Below are 24,413 nucleotides of genomic sequence, written 5' to 3'. Positions count from 1 at the left end.
TTATAAACTCGAGCAAATCTCTTGATTGACAGCAAGTATAAGGCACACGCAAGGTTATGTGAGCATAACACAGCACGACAACCAGACGCACAATGGCAAACAAAACACAAATATACATGTAAAAGTCTATTTATTAAAATATTTTATAGAAAAATACAGCAATTACACACGGAAATATATATATATATATGCACAAAATACGTTTTTTCTCTACCTGTTCACTAATCAATGGCTCAATGCTAATGATGTGTTAACATGTAAGTAATTCATGTCGAATAAAAGAGTTTTGGCTCCAATTTTACAAACAAGGATTCTATTTGCCATTCGTCAAAGGCTGAAACAACCGAACATTAGTAAATATGTCACAAAGGTTTTGTCAAAAACACAAGCGGAGCACCCGTTGGGACATGAAGACGCGTGGGAGGAGGTCCGAGTGTTTTCCTCCAGAGAAATATCAAGTGCAGTAAACCCTTCTCTGGGATTCTCTCGATTTTTCCTCCCAACTTGTTAAAAAACATGTCTGCTCTGTAAACGTGACGTTGTGCCTTCGACTGTGGGGGGGGGGGGGGGTGACCGACAGGCGCGGCCTCCTCAGTAGTGATAGACCCTGATCTGGTTGTTATCGTCCAGGCCCAGCTGCACCAGGCCGCTGGGGGTCGGGGGAGCGCGGTAGCGCGTGAACAGAGGTCTGCGACGAAGAGTTAAAGACCACCACGTCTGTGTGTAGCAGCTGCAACGTGTGTGTGTGTGTGATTGAAGGATACATGCTGGTGTCCTTCCTGCGCATCTCGAGCCACCTCTTGTTGCCGTCTATCAGCCCCTGCAGCCTCTGGCCGTCCACCTCCGCCGCCTCCTGCACCGACCGAGCCGGGGCGCGCGTCGAGTACGGTGAGGTCGCCCTGGCGGCGCTGGAGGCCAGCGGCTCCGCGGCCGCTCCTTAGAGGACGGAAAACAAACACGAGTCAGGACCCATCGGTCGAAAGCGCCCGGGCGGAGTGACCCCCCCCCCCCCCCCCCTGGTCGACCTACCGGGGAACATCTGGCTCCACCGGCTGCTGATGAGGTCCTCGCTGCTCAGAGGGGTGCTGAAGAGGGGGAAGGCCGGGGAGCCGCCGTGGAGCGCCCAGGTCCAGGCCGGCTCGGGGAGCCTCGCGGGGGGAGGCGGCGCTGAGGAGCTCAGGGTGTGCATCTGGTGCGCGGCGGCGGCGGCGGAGGGGGCAGCCGGGCCGGAGTGGTGATGAGGCGAAGGAAAGGCGGCGCAGGGCGCGGCGTCCTGGCTCGGCGACAGCGACCCCAGCGCACTCAGCACGCTGTTGAGCTGGCCTGAGATCTGCTGCAGGGACTCCGCTAACTCCTGGACTTTGTCCGGCATGGTGGGGTGACCTGATGACCAGAGAGTTAATGCTGTTAAAGCGGTAAACCCCCGATCGGGGGGAATGAATGACAGATTGAAACCATCTGTTACCCGTCCTGTCGGGTGGGTCCAACGTGCTGCTGAGGTCCGATTCAGTCACATCGAAGGTCACCTTCCTCTCTCCCGCCAGCCGAGACAGATCCTCGAAAAAGGGCTGAGCAGACGAGACCATGCGTGGTTAATATTCACCTCTTCATTGGATTCATCCTTTAAAAAGCCCATACGGTTTACAGGATAGTCATTTAGTCACAAACACATTCGGTCATCACGAATTAATAAGATTGTGCATTTGTCATATTTATCCGTATGCAGACATTACTGCCACCATCAGCTACAACTGACGTGAACCTCATGCGGTCACGGTACAATCGCTCCTGACTTCCTCCTGACCTCGTCGGCCAAGGAGCTCTCCAGCTGCTGCAGTTGCTCCTCCTTCCTCCGCAGGAGAGCGCTTCCCCTCTGAACCGCCCGCTGGCGCTCCACCACGCGCCTGGCCTCCTGACGGAGCGAGAGAAGAGGGGAGACCTGTCGTTACGCCCGCTTTTGTTTGGCTCCTTCCTTCCTTCCTTCCGACACGGGGGGGGGGGGTCTAATCACCTCCTCGGTGGCCCCTCCGTCCTGGGCCGCCTGCCTCTCCATCAGCCGGGCGCCCTCCTTCTCCAGGAAGAGTTTGGTTTTTTGGATGGAGGCTCCATGTGAGGAGATGTAGCGTTGGAAGCTGAAGACACAGTGGTGGAGGGGGTGAGGGACGAGGTCCACGACGCAGACTCCTCTTCTAAACCATGAATGTTCTGATCAACAGTTTATGATCACAAGCATCCAGGACTATTGACCCGTTTCTACCTGACAGAAGGTGCTAGGGGTTTGAATTCTACAGATTATTTCATATAACTTCTCATTCTCATTTCTCTCTATAAAAAAATAATATATTTATTAGTAGTTAGTGCATCATACTTATCATTAATAAGCGCTATTTGTTATTGTGGCATTACCATCCCATAAATGTATTTCTCAGAGGCCTAAAACTGACTTCATATAACATCTGTACGCTGTAAATAACAGATTATTATGCTTCTATGTATTCTCAGTCCGTCTCTCTCTCTCTCTTACTGGTCCATGCGGGGTACAGGGGAGAGCGGCGGGTCGTCCAGGTCCTCCACGTGGAGCGATGAGTCTCTCCGGTCAGCGGAGGGCGCCGTCGCCTCCGCTTTCTCTGCCTTCTTCTTCCCCTGGTTAGCTTCTGGCCTGGGGGGGGCGCTCGCCGCCTCGCTTTGCTCCAACTTGCTGGTCGGAACGGAACGAAAAGCGGGATCCCGTTTCAGAAACACTCGCGCCACTCTTCTCAGTGGGGGGGGGGGGGGGGTCCTGTGATTGGTTGAAAGTGAACAGGAAGTGCGGTTGCCTCTTTAAGGGGAAACCGTACCTGACTCTGCGACCGAGGCGCTCGCATCTCTCGTCCAGCAGCGCCACCTTGCTCTCCAGCCGTGCCTTGTCCTCCTTTAGCCTCCTGCTCTCCTCCCTGGCTTTGTCCCTCTCCTCCCTCAGCTTCGCCCCCTCCTCCTTGGCCTCGCTTCTCTCCTCCCGCGCCCGCTGGATAAGTTCTCTGGCTTGATGCTTCTCCTCCCTCGCCCTCTCCAGCTCCTCCGTCAGCTGGTCCCTCTCCTGGGTCAGCCGGGGGAAGGCCTGGACACACACACACACACACACACACACACACACACACACACACGGGTGGGAACATAGGGGGACATTGTGGGGTTGATGAGTGGACGAGTCGGTTTAACCGATCTCTCCTTTCATGAAGAAAAAGTGTCCCACCTCTAACTTCCTGTCCACTTCCTCCTCGTCCTCCCCGAGCTTCTTTTTCCTCCTCTTCAGATCTGCTGCCTGGTGGGAGACAGGAGCCATCAGTCCCCGTGGTTCAGGTTGCTGTGTTACTGATTAACAGAACATACACTCTGGGGTAGAAGACCTTGGTCTGCAGCATGGCCTCCTGGCTCTTCAGCTCTTTGGCTCTCAGCTCCATCTGGTCCGCCATGTCGTCCAGCTCGGACTCCTGCCAGAAGAAACGAGAAGTTATTCAAGTTTCCTGTGTTCTACCTCAGTTCTATGACACCAGTCCACATGCTGGAGATGTGTTATGAGAGCCCGGTTGGGGATCTTCTTTGAGAACGTCGGGCCTCACCCTGCGCGCGTGCGCCAGCTGCTTCTTTTGGATCTGAGCGTCGAGCTGCACCCGGAGTTTCTCCAGCTGGACAGCGTGCGAGGCCCGGAGCTGCTCCCTCTCCTCCTGCAGAGCAGAGAGCGAGCACGCCCTCTCAGCAGTCTCCTGGAACACACACACACACACACACACGTTGTGTTCATCGGCTGCTAACAAAAGGCCACACTGTGCATGTGGAAGGTAAGACGCCTGTGGGACCTCGTCCAGGTGTTTCTCTCTGATGCTGTTCATCTCCCGCCGGTGGTCCTCCCGCAGCTGCTCCAGCTTCCTCTCGTGATCGCGCTGCACCTCCTCGCGCACCTCCTGGAGAACGTCGCCCAGCTGGGAGCATCAGTTTACAGCGTCACGGGTTTTATCCCAGTGAAATGAAATGAAAGAAAAGAAATCCACAAGAAGATTTAATTCTGGGCTGTGTGTGTGTGCGCGCGTGTGTGTGTGTGTGTGTGCGTGCGTGTGTGTCTGTGTGCGCGCATGTACCCTGACCTCTCGGTGGTACTCTGCCAGGTGATGTTCAGGTCGTGGACTCCTCCTATCTGTGAGTTTGACCTTTATACAGAGAAATCAGACAAACACACATGGACGGATCGTTAGTCCGAGTCCCTCGAGTCCAACGGCACCACGTGACACCGAGCGGGACAAACACGCCACGCTAACACTCTAAATGACTTCTATCCCGGCAACATCATTCCTGAAATGTGCCAAATGGTTACCAATAGCTACACGGCCCCACCAACACCTAACCTCTAAAATGGGTTTCAAAGGCACGCTTTATGTGGATTTATCCCCCAACAGATACTCGATGGCCGACAGGATGTGGACTGAACGTGACCTTGGAGAACGCCAGCGCCAGGAGGGCAAGTCAACAGAAGAAGAGTTGACTTATGAAAGCTGGTATCCAGGTTAATGTGCCAAACGTCAAGCGCCCGGGGGCTTTATGTTCCCCAGATTGCTTAAGCACTTTTATCTAAGGCCTGCATTGATTTTCAAACCGATGACTGTAAAGCTTTTTGTGTGTCAGAGGTCGTTGGTTGTGTGTAGGGGAGCAATCTCGTTTATCCATAAAACATGCCCCCCCCGTTCACCTCGTGCTTCAGCTTCTCCTCCCTCTCGCCCCGGAGCCTCCGCCTCTCCGCCTGCAGCGCCTCCTCCGACTCCGCCCTCAGGCGCTCAAAGTCCCGCCTCGTCTGGGCCTCCAGCCGCCCGCGCTCCGCCGCCCGCTCGGCCTCCAGAGCGGCGCGCAGCTTCTCCAGCGCGTCCTCGTTCTCCTCCCTGGGCACACCACACGCACGCCGCGGGTTACCCGCACTGACCCGAGATCAGCGGATCGGCTTTTGAGGCGTTTTCTGACCTGAGTTGGCGCTGCTGCCTCTTCGCCTCCTGCTGGGCGGAGCTTCTGAGCTCCTGCAGCGTCCTGTCGGACTCCTCGCTCAGCCTGGCCTCCTCCTCTCTCCTCTCAGAGAGGAGACGCTGACGCAGAGCCCTGGGCAGACGTTCACGAGCATTTCCTGGATTAGGACATCGCTCATGCTTTACACAACGTTTTTTTTTAAATTGTTCTACGCCCACCTCAGTCTCTCCTCGCTCTCCTCCTTCAGCTTCCTCTCCTCCTCCTCGTCTTCTCTCCTCAGGTCCTCTCGGAGGAGGAGCATTCTACTCTTCTTCTCCTTGGTCACGTGCTCCCTCTCCTCCTCCTCATCTCGATCGGCCTCCCCCCTCTCCCTCTCCTCCTTCTTCTCCCTCAGAATCCTTTCCTCTCTCTCCGTCCTCTTCCTCAACTCTTCCTCTTCTCGCTTCCTCTCCTCCTTTCTCTCCCTCAGACTCCTCTCCTCACTCTCTAGTTTCATCCTCTCCTCTTCCTCCCTCTCCACCTTCTTCCTCTCCTCTTTCTCACTTTCCACCTTCTTCCTCTCCGCTTCCTCTCCCTCTGCCCTCTTCCTCTTTTTTTCCTCTTCCTCTCGCTCCGCTTCCTCTCTCTCTGCCCTCTTCCTCCTCTTCTCCTCTTCCTCTCTCTCCGCCCTCTTCCGCTCCTCTTCCTCTTCCTCCCTCTCTTCATTCTCCCTGTCTTTCTGGATTCTCCAGCGTGGATCTTCTTCCAGTGAGTCCTCCTGGCTTTGCGGGGGCAGTTCCGTCTCCCCGGAGGCTCGGACCAGCCGCCCCCTGGAGGTCTCGGGCCTTCGCAGCGGCAGCGGCGCGCCGAGGCTTCCGCCTTTCGGGCGGAGCCCCACATCTCGCTCTGAGGAGGAGAGACGGGGCGAGGGGCTGGACTGGTCCAGGACCAGCCGGTCAACACTCAGAGCAGCCTGAAAGTGCCTGAAGAGGGAGAAAGTTGTGATACGAGACGCGGTTAAATAAAGGAAGGAAATATCCTAGGATTCAACGTCAACGTTTTTACAGAACTCATACAAGTCTTTTATATATTTCTTTTGACAAAGCAGTTTCCTGGTTCAACCACACAAATGTCCTTTAAGACTTTCAGGGCTTGAGGATGCTTGCGATGGGAAAGAAATGACAAAAAATGGACTTCCGTTTCCTGCAGTGGTTTTACCACAACATTAAAAACAGCAAACCAACCTGTTGGCATTATTGGCCTTCTTTGCCCCCCATCCACTCTCCTCCTCCTCCTCCTCCTCCTCCTCCTCTTTGTCGTCTCCCTCCAGCGGACTGACGGTGCCGAACCGCTCGTCGTGGTCCAGAACCCTCTCCGACAGCTTCGGGACACATGGACCATAAACGGGTAAACCAAGGGAACGGATGAGCGGAGCGGGCGAACGAATGTCCTCGGCGTGACTGGACTACCTTGACCTTGGCGGAGGATGACGCCTCCTCGCCGCTCCCGCTGGCCCCGGACTCCTGCAAACAAGAGGCACGCCGCCCTGAATGGGGGGGGAAATCCAGCAGCAAGCACTAAACACGGAAGCATGCCGAGACTAGGGAGCGCAGAAGCAGCACCTCCATGCAAAACACAAGCAAGGTGGCCGACTTCTGTACAACCGGGAAGGGATGGTAAGGGGCGGAGAATGGGGGGGGGGGAACGCGATGGAGGACCGACGGTTCCTCGGGGGGGGGGGGGGGGGGGGCTCAAGCGAGCCGTCTTTACACCTAATGGCGTTCCACCGCGAGAGGGACTCAGGCCGGGCGATGGGAGTTGGATTCCGGGAGGTCAGGCAGGGTCAGGGAGTCAGGGAGTGAGTGTGCGGGAGGAAAAGGAAGGAAGGGGGGAGGGTGGGGTGTATGCACACACAGAGGCTACACCTGAACCCTACCTCGGCAGGAAGGGGGCATTTTTTTCTCACAGTCTCCATCTGGCCTGCCAGAGTTTGTCTCTTTTGGTGGAGCCCTTTAAGGTCACTCTTCTTCCTCGCCTCCTCGCTGAGGGCGGCCCCGGAAACCTCCACCTCCTCCTCCTCCTCCTCCTCCCGCTCGCTCTCCGATGAAGTCCGGGGCTTTCGGGCGTCCGATTCGTCGTCCCCCTCTAGCCCCTCCCCCTCCGTTTCCCCTCCCTCGCTCTGTACGCATCTCTCTATCACCTCCTCGTCGCTCTCGGTCAGTCTCCTCTGGCTGAGGGAGCATCTCTCCAGAGCCTCGTCGATCTCCCCCTCCTCTTCCTCCTGCTCTTTCTCTCCCTCGGCATGCATCTCCACCTCCTCATCCTCCTCGCTGTGACTCTGCCCTTCTTCATCATCTACGCTTCCCTCAAGCTCATCCCTCTCTTTGTCAACTTTGTCCTCCTCCTCCTCACCTTTGGAGCGTTTCTTTACTACTCCCACCTCTTCTTTCGCCTCCTCCTCCATCCAACTATCATCGTCGAACTCCACATTCTCTCCTCTGCCTTTGGCCTCCTCCTCTGCGCTGGCATCATGATCAGCTCCTGCACAGCATTCCTCCACTACCTCGTGGTTCTCTACTTCCCCCTCTTCCTTCCCGCTTCCTATGGACCTTTTACTTCTCTGCTGCTGCTGCTCCTCCTCCCTCTCCTCCCCCTCGTCTTTGCTTTGTCTCCCATCTGCCTCCTCTTCTTGCGCCTCTCCATCTTCCAGCTCGTCTCCGTCCTCTCCTTTCCCCACGGTCCCTCCCTCCTCTCCCCCTCCTCCTTCATCCTCTCCCTTCTTTTCCTGAAGTTCCTCGCCCGCCTCCCGCTCCTCCTCCACCACCTCGCTTATCTCCTGCGCCGCCCTCCGCCTAGCGGCGTGTTTCGGACGCGCCCCCTCCTGACTGACGTGGTTCCTCCGCCCCGCCAGTGAGGACAGGTGGAGGCGGCGTCCCCTCAGAGAGTCCTTGGTGGAGGAAGAAGAGGAGGGACAATCCGTCCGTCGCAGACAGAGGCGGAGAGGAAGGCGTGCAGAGACACAGGGGAGAGAAAGGACGGAGGAGGGCAGGTGAGGGAAGGGGGGAGACAGAAAGATCTTAACACAGCCGCATGCAAACCCGCCTTCGTGCATTTTAGCAGGGACAAAATGGGGGATGTTAGACAAAAACAAAAGAAATGAAAAAACGACATGCATTTCTGTACAGGAAAACTAACTAATATGTGTTCCGGGACTCGCTCTCAAACACAGACAGAAGTAGGTTTGCTTCCTAGATGTGAAGTTCTCATCCAAAGCTAAAATGTGTCAACAAAATCCCTGAATCAATACGTTATTTTAGAACAAAGAATAAATGCACTTCAAATCAACTTCCGTTAGAAGGTAAAGAAATTGCGAAATTTATAAATTAAGACTGAATTTTCTTAAAACCCATAAAAATCAGATGGAGATTAAACGATTTATTGTTTTGACGGCAATGCTCTTAATATATTGTTTTAAAAAAAACAGACAACTGGCCAAATCAATCACACAACTATAAGACTGTTGTTTGTTTGGTTAAATCTTTCCACTATGGTTTAGTTTAATTTAATAGCATTTTCTACGTTTCTATCCATGTATGTGTTTATATCTCTCTCCGTCCATCAGACAGCGAAGCAGTAACAGTGACAGTAGGAAGACAGCAGGACAAAGAGGAAGACACAGTGACAGCCGTGCCCGTAGGACAGGTCCCAGCAGCACAGCAGCTACACCAACACGTCCCGGGGCACGGCACAAAGGTCAGAGGTTCAAAGGTCAGAGAGGTCACATGAGGCAGAGAGAAGGAATAGCAGAGGGTTTAGCATCACAGTTACATGAGGCAACGAGAAAAGCCCAAAGAATGGTGGCAATACACAGAGAATGTTTGGAAAGAATACATTCTAAAAGACAGATGATTCAGCTCGTATCGTTGATTGGTTAAACAACTACTGGGAATACAATGTGTGTGTGTGTGTGTGTTTTCACCTGTTGAGAGGGCGGTTCGGGGCTGAGATCGCCAGATAAGGCCAAGTCCTGCAGCTCTGGTTCTGTCCTCTCTTCAGCTGGAACTCCACCACTGGCTTCACTGTCCTATTGCACACGCGCACGCACGCACATAATAATAAAGACCATGTGTGCCTAAAAGCTGCTGTACCCCTCTGGAATCAAATAGAATCAGTTCCATCCTGTCAAAGCTAGAAGCCTCTCTGAAGGCAGCTGCTGTTATTTCTATCCAAGGTATTCAGCAGCCTAAAATGTGCCAGTTTAAACCTTTCAACAGCTGCTCTCATTTCTCTCTTAATTGAAGATCTATTTGAGAAAGATAAAGGAAAAGAATCAGTGCTGTTCAAAGCCAATGATCCCGTCTACCTCGTACTGCAGGCCTCCTCCGAGGGCATCCAGGTCCAGGTGAAGGTTCTTCAATAACCCGTCTGAAGCAGGAGGACTCGGCTAGAAAAGGGAACAATGTCTGGTTTGACGTCTGAGAGCGTGCGAGGTGCTAAAACCGCCTCTTGCATCATCGCTCGGGTTTGACTGTACCTCGTTTCCTGAGATATTCCCGTCGTCGTCGTCGTCATCGAAGCTGGGCCGAGTGAGAGAGACCCTCTCCTCCCGCCGGCTGCCCAAAGCACTGCCAGCTGCGCCGCTCCGAGGGGCCTGGCAGAGGAGAGACGCTCCGTTAAAGTGCGAACTGTATGGCGCCACGGTTTGGTAGAGGCGCATCGTCAGTGTACCCCGAGGGACGTCTTGAGGGGCTCCAGCCCACCGGAGCTGCCGAGGGGCCGTCGGAGAGCGGGAGCAGAGCCGGGCATCAGACCTGCTGCTGGGGCGTCCAGACCTCTCAGAGGAGCCAGGCTGCCGAGCGGGGGTGGGAGGGGTCCCAGGCCTGAACCCAGGGCCTGGCGAGAACCAAAGTTAGCACCTAGCCCAAGAGCGCTCGAACATCGGAAACACTTGAGTACGGTCGATCAGGGATCTCTGAGCCGTCATTTAATGGATGCATAGTCACTTGTGTGGACAATATAATAAGCACTCACTCCAGGAGTCTTGAGCGGCTCCTTCTTCTTCTTTTTCTCTTTCTTCTCCTTCTTTTCTTTCTTCTTCTTCTTGTCCTTTTTCGCCGCCGCCCCTCCCGCGGCGGCCGCCAGCTGGCCACGCTCGCGCTCCTGCTCCACCAGGCGGCGGTAGTGCTCGTCGCAGGGGTGGTCCCAGGTGGACTGGCCCGAGGAGAAGTTGAAATAGTAGATGTCCCCGGTCACATCCTGGCTGCATGGGAGAGGGGAGAGAGGTAGGGGGGGGGGGGGGGTCACTTTGGTGTCTCATAAATTTTTTTTAAAAATACCCAGGAAAGGGAGGGAGCGATGACGGGTAGACAGGAAGAAGGTTGAGTTGACGCCCGAAACTAAAGGCTCATCCAAATGGAATAAATGATTTCATTCAAACATGAGGGAATGGAGGTATTATTTCAGTTGAAATCTATGAAATATATAAATTCCTGTTAGAAGTGCGTTGTAAAATATTATTTAGACACTTCCAATGCAGCTGACCAAATCGTTGGAGCAAGACATGGTTGCTATGCAACTCCGCCTTCAGGTGTCAAGAGCAGACCTTCACCCGGGACTAGTTCCCAAGACAACTACGTAACCGCCAAACACGGCGTGATCCATGGAGCTCGCTGCTAGTGCTTCACTAACAATCCCTCACAGTGCTCACGACACCCTTCCACTCTAATCACAGCAGAACAACAAAACCCAGAGAAAAGACTAACAGCCTCCACAGAAAACATGATTGCATTTGACATTCTGTGCTAAATAAAAACAACACAGCTCCGAGTGTGTTTTCTGTGGGTGCCCGCGCTCCCGGGGCTCTTCTCCCCCCCCTCGCTCACCAAGGCTTCCACTCGGGTGGCATAGGGGCCACGATGCCCTCCCGGGCCAGCCACAGGAGCTCCGGCTCGCTGTTGGGATCGATGCCAATCTCCCTCGCGTACTCTTGGACCTCTGATGAGACACGAGAGACACAAGGTCAGATGAATGTCATTTCAGTACATTATTAAGCATCTTCACCAATTCATTAAGGGTCTGTGATCCCCCGAAAAAACAGACATTTGATAGTCTATGGGGGGGGGATACAAATCCTATATTGATTTAATAAAAAAATATTTTTCATTTTGTAAAGAATTTTCCAATCTGGGGGCACACAGTTATTTCCATACACAGCTGATTAATACCAATACGCAACATCAATAATATCAATATCAAACCACAACAAAATAAAAGCACTCAATATAAAATAAGGGGAATCAGGTTGAATACTAACAGGAACACAGTAGTAATAAGTAAGTAACGTTAAGTTGAGTAAACACAACTAACACCACATTTCAGCATAAAAATATCCAGCTGAGGATTTCACAATGCGGCGGTGATAGACGTGTGGACGTGTGGTTCAATCATCTCCATAAAGATTGCACTGCGCACCTTGTTCGGAGGGCGAATAGCTCTCATCGTAGTCCTCCTCGAGGATCAGCTGGTCCCCGATGAGAGCCGCTGCAGTCATGGTTACTGCGGAGGACCACAGAAGGAGAACGAGATGTGTGTGTTTATTGTGTTTGTAGTGGTATACTATATAATTCAGTGGCAGGCGACTACGCAAGGTTGCCAGTCAGGCTCTCGATGGACTCATGTCGTCACAGACGCCCTACTTTCTGCGAGCTAACGGAAGATGTTGACAGCTATTGAGCTCACTTAACAATATGAACACACTGACTTCTCGAAGCTAGCTAGAGTTAGACAAAGGGAGAGGTTATTCTAGGATGCCCAACCCTGTGATAAACAGAGAAGCCACATTCACATGTCGGCAAACCTGAAATATCAATGTGAAATATGTTCAGTAACCATAACGTTAAGGGGAGGGGGAGGAGGGGGGGGGAGGCAGGTAGTAAAGGGAATGGGCAGAGCTAATTAAGCTAGCCTCTCAGCTAACTTCAACTGCCAGCTAACGGTTAGCTAATTAAGCTACTTAACGTTAGCTCAACCGGCTTAGTAGTTTAGTGGTGGTACGTAATTTACCTTCCGAATTGTAATCGTTTTCTCATTAGCCTCTTTCGGAATATCAATTAGTTGTCAGTTGTTCAACGCATACATTGTGTACGGAGAGGGGAGAAAGATGCATAAGTTACAGCATTAACAGCATCTCCAAGGACGCTTCCCCTATTTCCTGTTGACGATGGGAAGGCGGCTCTGATTGGCTGAGCCACGTGAGGCGTTCAGGCGTCCTCGTAAAGTCGACATCCAAAAACAACGAGCGGTCCTTTCTGATTTAAAAAATATTGCCTAACTTTAAGAGGCCCTTTAGATATTCAGGGACCAGGCTTACACTGGTCTTTACAGAGGATACTGCATCTGTAATAATATTTTTCTTTGTCCTTGTCTTTGCGGTTTAGAAATTAACTAGCACCTTGAGGATAAGCACTTGTGTGATATCTACATGGGAATGGAAATATGTTAATGTGTTTGGATGAGCCAGTTGTGTGTTTGTTTCTTGCAAATGGCACTTCTCTGTCCCCCAAAAGCCTCTCATTTACAGCTGGGGGCTGCGTTAACGCCGTGCTGCTAAATGCCGCCTCTGAGGTTGTGATCCCAGATGCTTGTCACTCTTCTCGCGCAACCCATCATTGACATCATTGCCCACTTGAACAGAGGAAAAAAAAAAATTCTCCTCCACCATCTTGCAGATGTTTGACTTACTGAAACTGTACAATCTGGTGTTGTATGTGCAGAGCAGGATTAAAGCTCCTGTCTCTTGACCCAGGGTTTCCACCACAAGAGGGCAGACGAGGGAGGATCGATGCAGCGTCACGTGACGAGAAGACTTTAGTCCACCGCTCTGTCTATAGAGATACCAAATTAAGTCTAACTCTGGTTAATATCGCACACATTGTGCTTCTTTTTGGTTTAAGTTGTTCTAAATAATACAAAGCACATAGTAATTATTATTTAACACATGCATGGATTTGAGTACAAGGACTCACCTTGCCACTCTGTGTTTGCCTAAAGTGTGGGCGGTTGGTTCTAATAGCAGGGTGAATGGCCTCTGATTCTTGGGCAATGGTAGCTTTAGCATGACAAACAGGCCTTGAAACATTACTCCTACGCAGCCTACAACGTATTCCACAATCCCAATGTTAGATTGCAGTGTGCATTTGATTCTCTTAAATCTCTTAAATGAAGGATTTGGACATTTGGAGCATCGTAATGAAATGTCGTTTGACGTTAGGAGAAGCAAAGCGTTCATTCTGATCTGTTAGATCACCTTGTTAAGCCACTGTGCAAAACCAGCAGTGGACCCAAACAATTCCCAACAGATTTTCATTGCAAAAGTAAATATGAAAAAATTGAATCCTATTGCTTAGCACTGAGTACGCTACTTTTATCATTTTGGATGAATACAGTGAAGTAAAAAGTACACGCTTTATCAAAGGAACTATGCACGTAGGGTACAGAATCCAGCAAAGTTCCAGTACTTGTACGTACACCTATGAACCTCTCCAGGGGACACGAGCCGTACGTACTGTAACCTGCAGTAAAGAATGACATCTTTGGTCTTGTAAAGGCCCATTTGCGTTTGCATCACCAGGTGTTTCACCTCATCACGTGTTCCTACGATCCAGACGGGCCCTGACACTTCACTGCGCACTTTAATAACACGACATTATCTCTGGAACAGGGGCTCATAAAAGGAGAAGATAATGTCCCCTATCGCCGGTGGTGTGTCCTCCTATTCTCCGATCACCTGAGTCTCTGTTAGAATGCGGTTGAGACTTATTCAACAGCATTCCTCGGTGGCCGTGTGTCTCCTCGACTCCGCTCCTCTGAGGATTTAGGTTATCTGAGTTCACGGATGCTTTTTCTTGGTGGACAAGCTGTGGAACCCACAGGGTGATGCAACCTACAGTGACTCTCTGTGACCGGGGCTACGCTCCAAAATATGTGTATTAAAGCAGATGTGACATTGCAAAACCACTTCAGTACAGCTCAGGAGAAGAGACGCACGCACGTGTGTGTGTGTGTGTGTGTGCGTGTGAGTGCGTGTGTGTGAGAGGGAGAGCGAGCTCCAAACTGTTGCTCACAGCTGAGAAAACCTCCCCTGCTGGTTTGAGAACAGTGCTCCATCACGGAGGCAGCTGGAACAATGACGTGACCTTTGAACCTCAGCTAGGGCCCTGATCAAATGGGGGATTTTCTGATTAAATATTTATCAGCTCCGGGCAATCACCGCACATCTGTCCGGCTGTTTGATGGTCACCTTACAAAGACCAAGTTCCCTTTATCTATTGAAACGTGTGTTATTGGGTTAGAAATCACAAAGCGATTTTCCCTTAAACCCTCATTTCATTAATAAATGTTCCCGATGTTACATCAGCTGCCGCGAGTATCAGGAAACATGCAACCTTAGCAATGATCTTGCCAGCGAGGTGTTCTGAGCTTTGAAATTGATAACAATTAGGTGAGCGGCAATCTGTATGGATCACTCGCCGTGTGGCTGCGCAGTGGAGGTGGTGCAATGCAGGCAGTCTCAAAGGTTGCTGTTCCAGATAAGATAAATGTTTCTGTTTGTCTCCTGGTCAGCCGCTCTGAGCTCAGAGCCGCTGACAGTTCCGCCTTTTTTTTATTTTTTTTTATTGCTGTTGATCATTATTTTCATTTTTAATTAATCATTTTTCAACCTGTCTGTTTCCCCTCGCTCCTCCCGAGACCAACGGCTCGGAGCCTCGCTCTGGTTCCCCCTGCTGCGTTTGCTTTAGCTATTGACGTGAGACGAGTGGCCAGAGCTGATAACAGTCAGTCTGGAACCGGGGGCATGTGATGTGGCCCGCTGCAGGCCGCGGCGCCTTATTGCCCCTCCACGTAAAATGCGAATGAGTTTGTGGTCACGGGGGTGAGGGTCAAGAGAGACGCGACAGTGTCAAATGATTAAGTAGCGAAGGGAAATGGAGGTAGAGAAACACAAAGGAGGGTCAAATGGGGTTATTATACTGTATGTCTTTTATTGCTTTTAATTCCCTTTGGTGAACTGAACATTTTCATCCTTTTAGTCATTTTTCTTGAATATCTAATATTTGTCCCAGTCTCACAGTTGACCACTGATGACAATGATTAACTTTGCACCTAATAAGCCTGCACTATTAGACTAGAATATTATTCATTATTATTGTAAGTCGCTTTGGATAAAAGCGTCAGCTAAATGACATGTAATGTAATTCACAGCACATTACTGTACGGCTGTGTCTGAAAATGTCCTTTGTAAACCCTTAAGTGATTGAGCCCACTTTGTATCTGTTTTTGTTCTAATAATAAAAATAAAAAATCATATTTCCCCATATGGACATCTCAAGAGAAAAGGAGGCCTTTTGATGATTGTGTGACAGGAGACATTAGAGCGCCTTTGATGATTTCCTCATATATCCACGATCCATGATCATTCCTGTTCCCCAAATTACACGAAGCCACGATGACAAAGTCCACTGGTGATAGGACAACAAACAACAGCATGGCACACACACAACTCTTTGACCTATTAATCATCGCACACACACACACCCACACACAGAGACACACACACACACACACACACACACACATCAGCCAAAAACCTTGTTGTCCGTAAAAAAAGACATTTGCCTTGATGCACTGTTGTTGGTTGTTTACTAGCTTCTTACGTGGTTCTGTGGTTATTTTGATAAATAATAACAAGTTACTCTCCTGCTGGCTCCTGTTGCTAGGCAGCACTGCAACCATCAAAATCTTCAATACTGTACGGTCCTAAACACACTCTCGTTAAACAATATGCAAGTATGGTATGCAAGAAAACCAGTTGGAGAGAGGCTCAACCCGAGCTGTTGTTTTAAGTGTATGTGGCAAAAATGAGAATGCAGTACAAACACCTGAGGCATACCTTTACTTGACCTACAGGTCGACGTCAACCTTTGTAGATTATTCACTTCATAGTTTTTATTCCGGATTTTCCACCCCTCTCCCGCTCTTACATCTCTCTACTTAATTTATTCCCCCCCCCCCATTTGTGGTATATTCACACTCCCTTCCTGATTAAACCGTCTCCGTCTCCTCACCGAGACGCCTGTGTCCGCCTTTCATGTCTTCCCCTAAACAAACAGCAGTTCATCAAGCAGGGGGGGGGGGGGGGGGGGGGGGTTAACGCTAACGCTCCCCGTCACTCAGAAACAATGTGGGGAATTCAAAAAGGGACAGTTAAGCTCTTGAAATGCCTGGTTGGAGCCGCAGCGCCGTCCACGCCACTGATAACGTAAAGCGTATCTATCCACTGTGTGTGCCGAGCGATGTCCTCCCAGCAGGTGACCATTGAACCCTCAGCACAGTCCCCCCTGCTGAGGGAGGCTGGTAGGGGGGGGGGGGGAGGGGGTGAGGTCCACCTCCACGGAGACACACAGGCCACACACCTCTGCCCCCGCACGCCCCTCCTCCCCACATGGAGTCATCGCTCACCCAGGAACTATAAAAAGTCTGGCTCTCGTCGAGGTTTTTCAGTCTCATCACGAACTCCACCAGGTAAGACAAGAAGCAGCCTTCACAACTCTGTTCTTCATGCGTGGGTCGGTGTCGAGAGACCCATTTCGTCCGTCAGGAAGATGCATTTTCGACGTTAACTTTTGACGGTTTGGCTTGTGGGGATTTTTTTAGTTTTTTTTTTTGTTAAGCAGTTGAACCCATTTCCAGCCAAGGATGAGCGGCAGCAGCAGCGGTCCAGAGCTAATCAGCTTGAGCTGTGTCTCTGGATTTGTTTGCCGTCTCTAATCCCCCCACAGATTGCGGGCTACTTTAATCAGCCGCCATATGTTTACCCTCAACTCATGACCCGTTCAGGGATGAGTGAGTGGCTTTGACTGCGAGCTTAACGTGTACTTCTAAGCCCGCTCATCGAGCCTTAATGTCGTTTCAAGGGTCTCGCTAAACTCAAGCTTTTCAAAATGTTCCAATTTAGGATTTGAACCTTCAACTGAAAAACCGTGAGTGCAACGTGTTTTTCCGCCTCTTTCTCTTCTCTAGACCACCATCATGAAATTTGTGGCCCTCGCTCTCGCCGTTCTCCTGGCCGTCGGTGAGTACTGAACCCCCCCCCACCCCCGGGCGCGCAAAGCTTCACCTGCTAGAAAAATCAACATATTTTCTCTATCTCCCCCGTGTGAAATAATCCCCCCCCCCCCCCCCCTCTCTCAGGCTCTCATGCCGCTTCCCTGCAGGCCGATGCCCCATCCCAGCTGGAGCACGTCCGCGCCGCCATGGACGTCTACCTCACTCACGTGAAGGATAGCGCCAAGAAGGCCCTGGACCACCTCGACGACGCCGAGTACAAGGACCTCAAGTAAGGCCCCGCGGCATCCCCCCCCCCAGTCGGTCTCCCTTGCTTGCTCTGTCAACAATATCCTAATTTAACGTCCAACTCTGCCTCCCCCTCCCCCTCCCCCTCCTCCTCCTCCCCCCTCCTAGGGACCGCCTGTCTATGCGCATCGAGGACATGCACACCCAGATCAAGGCTCTGCAGGGCTCCGTCTCCCCCGTCACCGACAGCGTGGTCAGCACCCTCGCCGACGCCACCGCCGACTTCCGCGCCTCCGTCATCGCCGACATCGAGAGCCTGAAGGCCGACCTCGCGCCCAAGCGCGCCGCGCTGAAGGAGGTCATCGACAGGCACGTCGACCAGTACCGCGCCATCCTCGAGCCCATCCTCACCGAGTACTCCGCCAAGCACGCGGCGGACATGGAGGTCCTGAGGGGCAAGATGGAGCCCATCGTGGCGGACCTGCAAAGCAAGGTGGCGGTCAATGTGGAGGAGACCAAGGCCGCCCTGATCCCCATCGTGGAGTCTGTGCGCGGCAAGCTCTCCGAGCGCCTGGAGCAGCTGAAGGTCATGGTTGGCCCCTACGTCGAGGAATACAAGGACCAGCTGAGGAGCGCCTACGCCCAGGCGCAGGGCGTCAAGGCCGAAGACCTCAGCGCCCTGAGGGAGAAGATCTCGCCCCTGGCCGAGGACATCAAGGTCAAGCTGCAGGCCATCTTCGGCCTCATCACCGAATCCATCCAGAAGAGCTAAATGTCCTTCTCAGTCCCTGTAACTAACCTCACCTACTCACCAGTCCTAGACCCAGTCCACCTTCTTTCCTCGTAATGCGCAGCCAGACCATCGCCCCGGAAACGAAGCCGGTGCCTGACTTGTTGTACTCGTTTGCAACACAATGGCGGGACTCTTGCTCTCTCCCCCACTTTCTCTCTCTCTCTCTCTCTCTCTCTCTCCGATGCAAACGCCTTGCCTTTTTATTTTTTTTTTGTTGCACAATGCAAGCAGCAGACACACACGAACTCAGCGCACACACGCTCTACTCTTCGCATCACACGGCCAACTGCTTACGTTTTGTGTAGGATTTGTATGTGAATATCCACAAGTGCCTGAAACTCTGTGTAACGATGCTTGTCTAATGAAAACTGTGCTTTGACAAAAATACAGCTGAATAAACAAATGACTTGTTTATACTAACTACCTCGCTCTCCGACTCCATCTCTGAAAACCATCTGCTTGTGATTCACTGCATCTGAAGCCGACACCAGAATAAAAGACGGCTTCCTCCGACCTATGAAAATACATAATGCGGTTTGATAGGAGAAATGCAACCTTTGGATCCATTGAAGTGCTTTTGACCTCTAGGGTCATATCACACGGAAAAAAATCCCGGAAGGGGCCATGATTGATCACAAGGCCAATGGAAAAAATACCAATATCAATACAATCAGTTGTACTTAGGAGGGACACCCGATGACACGTGAGATATTTCCGCCCCGTGGGCCTGAGAAGCTGTGATTAATGAGCTGATCGCCAAATGCGAATCGGCCTATCGACGATCTTAAGTCGCGTTGTGCATCGTCAGGGGGGGGGGGGGGGGGGGGGCCGCTTTCCTGCTTTGTATCCCTCAGGCTGGAACCCATCAACGCCGTCCCATCATAGACCCCCACACCCACATCATAACACACATGACCAACCTCTTGCAACTCGCACTTCTACTCACGTTGATTCATCGGGATCAAACGCCCCAGGAAGAGAGAGAAGGAGCACAAACAGGGATGTGGTGGAGCAGCAGGAGGGCATTAGGCGGGTATCTCAGGGTATTCCAACACTATCTTTAAAACATTAGCCTCTTTTGCCAGTCTTCTAGGGACACAGGAATGACACACTTAAAAAAAACATACTCAGAGATGTCCACAACTTTATCAGTGGCCCCACCGTACGTCGGTGTGCTAGAATGTCGCGATTAAACCTTAAAGGAATAACTGACTTCCAATTAGAGCAGTGTTGAAACTCCTGAGAAAGCATGCGATGAATAATGAAAGCGTCCCCCCCCTCGGCGTCTCCGTCTGTCCACACTCAGCAACACCGGGGCGTCACTAATGTCCTGCGGTTCGGTCAAGACGACGTCCGCTAAGGGCTTTAGGCCATGTGAAACAATGGGAAATGCAAGGAGGGACTTGTAGATGTCCCCAAAAAAGGATTTGTGTGTGTGTGTGTGTGTACGTGCACGTTTTTTTGTCTTCACAAATCTCGGGGGCCACACGTGCAGCTGTGATGTATTGTAATGGATGAGGCAGCCATCGGGTCCCCAGTGAGCGTCTCGTGGTTTATAAAAAACCAGCGCGGCCCCTGGACAGGAACCAGACCGCACCGCTCGGACGGCACGTCTGCCTCGAGTCCTCTGAATGAAAAAAAGAACATCAAAAGAAGCGACAAAACCCCGCAAAATCTCTTCGTGTTATTCATCTCGTAGTCATGGATGGTGAGTGTTTAAGTTTGGTGGAGTATCTGAGCTCAATAGAGGAGGATGCAAAGTGACGGGACGATGACCGGAGACCTCTCTCTCCTTTCCGCAGGTCCCCATCAGTCGCGGAGCTGTGAGCTGTCTCTGCCCTGCTGCGCGGACGCCGGGTCTCTGTCCGGCGCCAAGGCCCCGCAGGTCAGCGGGGTCAGAGTTCAGCTGGAGACGCATGCCCTCTGGCGGCAGTTTGACCAGCTGGGCACGGAGATGATCGTCACCAAAGCCGGAAGGTGACCATAGCGCCCGTCGCCGTGACTTTTTTTTTTTTTTCTCCCCCGCTCGCCAAAAAACGATGTTCTTTTTTTTTTTTTAACCTTCGTAAAAAAAAAAAAACCCGCAGGAGGATGTTTCCAATCTTCCAGGTGCAAATCTCCGGGATGGATCCCGCGGCCGAATACGTCCTACTCATGGACTTTCTCATCGTCGACGACAAACGATACAGGTCAGACGTGCTCTGGTATCGGCGCCGCTTTCATTTTCGGGCTGCCCCCTTGGCCCCTTTGATCTTCCCTCTGACGCCGTTGTTGTCAGATATGCTTTCCACAGCTCGTCCTGGCTGGTGACGGGCCGGGCGGACGTCGTCGCCCCGAGCCGGATGCATTTCCACCCGGACTCGCCCGCCTGCGGAGCCCAGTGGATGAAGCAGACCGTCTCCTTCGACACCTTGAAGCTCACCAACAACCTGCTGGACGACAACGGACATGTGAGGCATCGTCTTTCGCCCCCCCCCCCCCCCGGCGACCCGGCCCGTTCTTTTGCTCTCTCTCCGGGCGCGTTTCGCTTCAAAATGTCTTCTTCGTCGTTTGGGGGGCTTTTCTGTTTCCGCAGATGATATTGAACTCCATGCATCGCTACCAGCCGCGCTTCCACGTGGTTTATGTGGATCCGACTGCCGGGAGCCACTCAAACGCGCACAGGAACTTCTGCTCCTTCTCCTTCCCCGAGACGCGCTTCATGGCCGTCACCGCCTACCAGAACCACCGGGTAGGTGGATCGGTGCGCTTTCCGTGCAACGTTTATTGTCAACTGGTGAAGAATCAGGGAAGTCATTTCTGTGATTTTTAACCCCATCTCGCAGATCACCCAGCTAAAAATTGCGAGCAACCCATTTGCTAAAGGCTTCAGGACCACTGACCCCCAGGACCGGTGAGTGTCATCCAGTCGTGTCTGGTCACATCAGGCCTGATTAACAAAAACATGTGAAACACTATCTCTAGAAAAGGCCAGATTAGATTAGACTAGATTATAGTGTATTTTTGTTGGTTTTATCAGCTGGTACATTGCGATAAGGCAGCCGTCCCGTGATAGCTAATCTTTGACTTTTGTATTCGCAGGAGGCACTTTGTCCGCCATAGGTTAAAACTGTGAGGACATGATTATTGTGATAAGTGTATATATGTAGATATGTGACCGTATACAGTATGTGTGTGTGTGTGTGTGTGTGTGTGTGTGTGTGTGTAGAGTGGGTTACTCGGGGCCCCTGACAGTGTGTTGTCCACCAGAGGGTAGAGCTGAGCTGTTCCCGGCCAAACCAGGAGATGAGAGAAGCTGGGGATCGAAGCCTTCCAGCAGTGAGTATCTCTCTGTACGGCACAGGGTGCGTTTGGGAGACACGACTCAACACAGATGTGAAGAGAATGTTAAAACGTTTGCTCTGATCTCTCAGGGCAAGAGGACCCAGCTCTGTTTCTGGGGGGACAGTGTGGACTGCTTCACCACGGCAACGACTCTGCGGGACACACCGTGGAGAGGGACGACGTGGACGGCGTACTGGCTCCTGCTTCCTTCCTCGCTGTTCCTTCCTACTGGGACTGTCCAGGATCCCCTGAGGAGAGAAGCACTATGTTGGGAGAGAGGACTAACTGAAGTTGTATTTGAACTGCTGCAGTCCAACTTCATTGAGTGTTTCATAATAAATTAATATGATGTGTGCTCTTTCTCACAAAATAAATAAAATAACTGATACCACACATTGTACTTGTGTTCTATGAGAATAGCGTAGGACATTTAACAATATAATAGATTACACCATATGCTATCAAAATCACATACAATAAGAGCTCTATGGCGTCATAGTCATGTATTCATATTATAGCAACAATACAGTTGCCCCAAACACAGCTGAGAACAACACCATAAGTTTAAACCACAGTCATTTCTTGCTATAACACGTGTGCAAGTGCATGCGTTGGTCATCTGAGATAATAAAATCCCATTTTGAAAAATCTGTGTGTCCGATGTTTCCTAAATTTAGAGAGAAAAAAACGGTTTAGAAAATAGAAAATGACGTGAAGTAGGCAGCTAGGCTTCAAATGAACATGTTGCATGTGATCCGCAGAGATCAACGTGGAAACGCCATTACCCAGAATGCAGAGTGTTCTATGGTTTCCTAAAGAAGAGTCCAATTTTTACCTTCAAAAATTAAGATTTTAAACATAATAAAAATGCAATAAAGGAAACAATGTCGTAATAAAAATAATAATAAAATAACAAAACTGAAAAACACTAAGGAGGAATAATTGGTCTGGTACAAGCCACATTGATATGAATGGCCTCTTATTTCAGATTGCGATTTGAAAAGAAGAAAATATATTTGTCAAGACAGCCCAATAAAGCACATTTTACACATTCGAGCGGTTCCCTCGACACCGTCTTATTTTGAAAACGCTCACCGGAAGTCGCGCTTTTTTACGTTCAACTTGACGTCGGCGATGCCCGCTGCTGCTCCCGGCGGCTCTGAAAGGATGCAGCGAGGTGGACGGAGGAGGAGGCGGAGGAGGTGAAAGACTGGCAGGCGGAGAACTGAATGAACGGGGCCCGGGGGGGACGGAAGGATGCGGATTACGGCGGCTCGCCGGTCAGCCAGCCCTCCCGAACGGTGGCTTCGGTCGTTCCACGCGAGGACGGAAGGGAGGAAGAGGACATAACCGGGTGTAGCGGTCTGTGCCCGCGAGCGCGTCGCGAGGATTTAAACCGTTGCCTCGAGTTATCCGTGACCCCGATGGAGGGCTGCCCGGCTTCGTTCACAGCCATTTCTATTTTGGCTACATGTCACTTTGTCGCGCTCCAAAAACGGGCTTATTTTCATTTCATTTAATAAGATATTTAAAAAAAAAAAAACACAGTGACCTCCTCCTATTTTGCGGTGCACCTGCCATCATGGATTTTGCCGTTTTTTTAGCATCATCGCCGCCCGATCTTCTGTCTCGCGTCCTGGATGTCACACTGAGGTAATAAAAATAAAAAAACCCACAGTTACCGAACCCCCTCCCTCGCTGCTCTCCACCCCCCCCCCCGAAGTTCAGCATGGCGGCGTCGACCTTGCAGGTGACGTGTCTGCTGGCGTGCACCGCGGCGTGTCTGCTCGGTAACGGTCGATCCGCACCGGACGCCTCGGGCCTGCCTCTGGCCATCCGCGTGCCACTGCGGCAAGGCGCGCGGCCCTCGCCGCCGCCGCCGCCGCTGCCGCACGCCGCGTCGCGCAGGCGGAGAGGAGCGGCAGCGCGCAGCGTCAGCTTCGTGGACATGGTGGATAACCTGCGTGGGAAGTCCGGTCAGGGCTACTACGTGGAGATGGCCGTGGGCTCTCCTCCGCAGAAGGTAACGGCTTCGTTTGACGTCACGTGGCGCGGTCACAGCAGGGTGTTGTCAAAGGAATCTTTCATACTAAATTAATAATCTTCATAGGATGACATGCAGATTATTTCATTACCTCGTCTCTTGTCTCTTCTAGTTGAATTTTGTTTCTTCTTGATTGCTGGAATGTTGCATTGAAGCTACACTTCAAGGAACCAATAAATAGTGCTATTTGTTGAGAGCCTATATATTTAAATATAATTTCCCAAATAATATCCCAAATCTTGTTTTATTCTCATTTTTTTCATGTCTATGTGTGTCTGTGAACTCATTTCAGGGCACCATTCACGCACACACACATATCATCAGTGTGGTACGCCTACATTACTATAAAAGATCACGCAACACAACTTGACATCACACTGACACGTTTGTACCAATGTACGAATCACACGGAATATTTACAATTCAATGAGGATTCAAATCAAAAGTTTGTCGACAATATATAAGATCCAAAAGATCCAAAACTACAGATGTCCTTGCACTCGACTAGCATTGTTGCTATGGACTAATGGGCCTGTGTGTGTGTGTGTGTGTGTGTGTGTGTGTGTGTGTGTGTGTGTGTGTGTGTGTGTGTGTGTGTGTGTGTGTGTGTGTGTGTGTGTGTGTGTGTAAAGCCTGAGAGACAGGCTTCAATTGGTACACACAACACATAATGGAACCGTTAATTCTGCAGAGGGAGGATGTGCCAGCCGGGGGCAGCTGCCGTGTACAGGCTGACACACACGGGGCGGGGGATGGGAGGGACAGTGAGAATAGATAGAAAAAAGATATGTAAAATGTAATCAAAATATATAACATTCAATGCAATGCAATAGCTCCACAATCTTTGACACTAACAATTCATTCATTGATGTTTTTGTAACGGAAACATGAATCACTTTTTTTCTTCTCTGAAGCACTTTGCTGCTGGTCTGGGGT

General features: G+C 51.2%; 4 protein-coding genes across 7 annotated transcripts in view; 3 read left to right on the top strand and 1 right to left on the bottom strand.

The window, feature by feature from the left end:
• Positions 1-229: 229 nt before the first annotated feature.
• Positions 230-19,159, bottom strand: LOC119195030 (centrosomal protein of 164 kDa-like). 3 transcript variants are annotated; one of them, XM_062561033.1, is made up of 27 exons: positions 19,056-19,159; positions 11,437-11,520; positions 10,848-10,959; positions 9,997-10,225; positions 9,694-9,858; positions 9,500-9,616; positions 9,329-9,409; positions 8,945-9,049; positions 6,902-7,912; positions 6,435-6,488; positions 6,210-6,346; positions 5,205-5,948; positions 4,987-5,118; positions 4,721-4,907; positions 4,122-4,184; positions 3,837-3,959; positions 3,600-3,743; positions 3,387-3,470; positions 3,233-3,301; positions 2,838-3,097; positions 2,525-2,698; positions 2,012-2,132; positions 1,805-1,912; positions 1,466-1,568; positions 1,030-1,383; positions 765-936; positions 230-688 (listed from the first exon to the last, which is right to left on the bottom strand). In XM_062561033.1, the coding sequence occupies exons 1-27, from the start codon at positions 19,063-19,065 to the stop codon at positions 592-594; spliced, it is 5,040 nt and encodes a 1,679-aa protein (XP_062417017.1). In that variant the 5' UTR covers positions 19,066-19,159; the 3' UTR covers positions 230-591. The 3 variants fall into 3 exon arrangements, with proteins under 3 accessions (XP_062417017.1, XP_062417019.1, XP_062417018.1); XM_062561035.1 differs by lacking the exon at positions 19,056-19,159 and adding an exon at positions 12,706-13,996; XM_062561034.1 differs by lacking the exon at positions 19,056-19,159 and adding an exon at positions 12,028-12,259.
• LOC119210825 (apolipoprotein A-I) lies at positions 16,453-18,532 on the top strand. The gene is made up of 4 exons (XM_037461217.2): positions 16,453-16,545; positions 17,044-17,095; positions 17,215-17,359; positions 17,485-18,532. The coding sequence occupies exons 2-4, from the start codon at positions 17,053-17,055 to the stop codon at positions 18,086-18,088; spliced, it is 792 nt and encodes a 263-aa protein (XP_037317114.1). The 5' UTR covers positions 16,453-16,545; positions 17,044-17,052; the 3' UTR covers positions 18,089-18,532.
• A 588-nt stretch (positions 19,160-19,747) lies between the features above and the next one.
• On the top strand, positions 19,748-22,270 carry LOC119210836 (T-box transcription factor TBX1-B). Of its 2 annotated transcripts, XM_062561037.1 has the most exons (8): positions 19,748-19,817; positions 19,912-20,086; positions 20,197-20,298; positions 20,388-20,559; positions 20,685-20,840; positions 20,935-21,002; positions 21,318-21,427; positions 21,523-22,270. In XM_062561037.1, exons 1-8 carry the CDS (start codon positions 19,811-19,813, stop codon positions 21,720-21,722), a joined length of 990 nt encoding a protein of 329 aa, XP_062417021.1. In that variant the 5' UTR covers positions 19,748-19,810; the 3' UTR covers positions 21,723-22,270. The 2 variants fall into 2 exon arrangements, with proteins under 2 accessions (XP_062417021.1, XP_037317162.2); XM_037461265.2 differs by lacking the exon at positions 19,748-19,817 and having other exon boundaries at positions 19,863-20,086.
• Positions 22,271-23,144: 874 nt separating this feature from the next.
• bace1 (beta-secretase 1) overlaps positions 23,145-24,413 on the top strand; it is a 5,340-nt gene continuing 4,071 nt past the window's right edge. The window contains exon 1 of the mRNA XM_062561629.1: positions 23,145-23,498. Within this exon, the coding sequence (XP_062417613.1) occupies positions 23,163-23,498 (336 nt within the window). The 5' untranslated portion in view covers positions 23,145-23,162. The remainder of the gene's footprint in view (positions 23,499-24,413) is intronic.

The sequence above is a fragment of the Pungitius pungitius genome, chromosome 3 (assembly GCF_949316345.1).
Source record: "Pungitius pungitius chromosome 3, fPunPun2.1, whole genome shotgun sequence".
NCBI classification, from domain to species: domain Eukaryota; kingdom Metazoa; phylum Chordata; class Actinopteri; order Perciformes; family Gasterosteidae; genus Pungitius; species Pungitius pungitius.
Note: the sequence above shows the minus strand (reverse complement) of the source record. Positions and strands in the feature narration are given on the sequence as shown.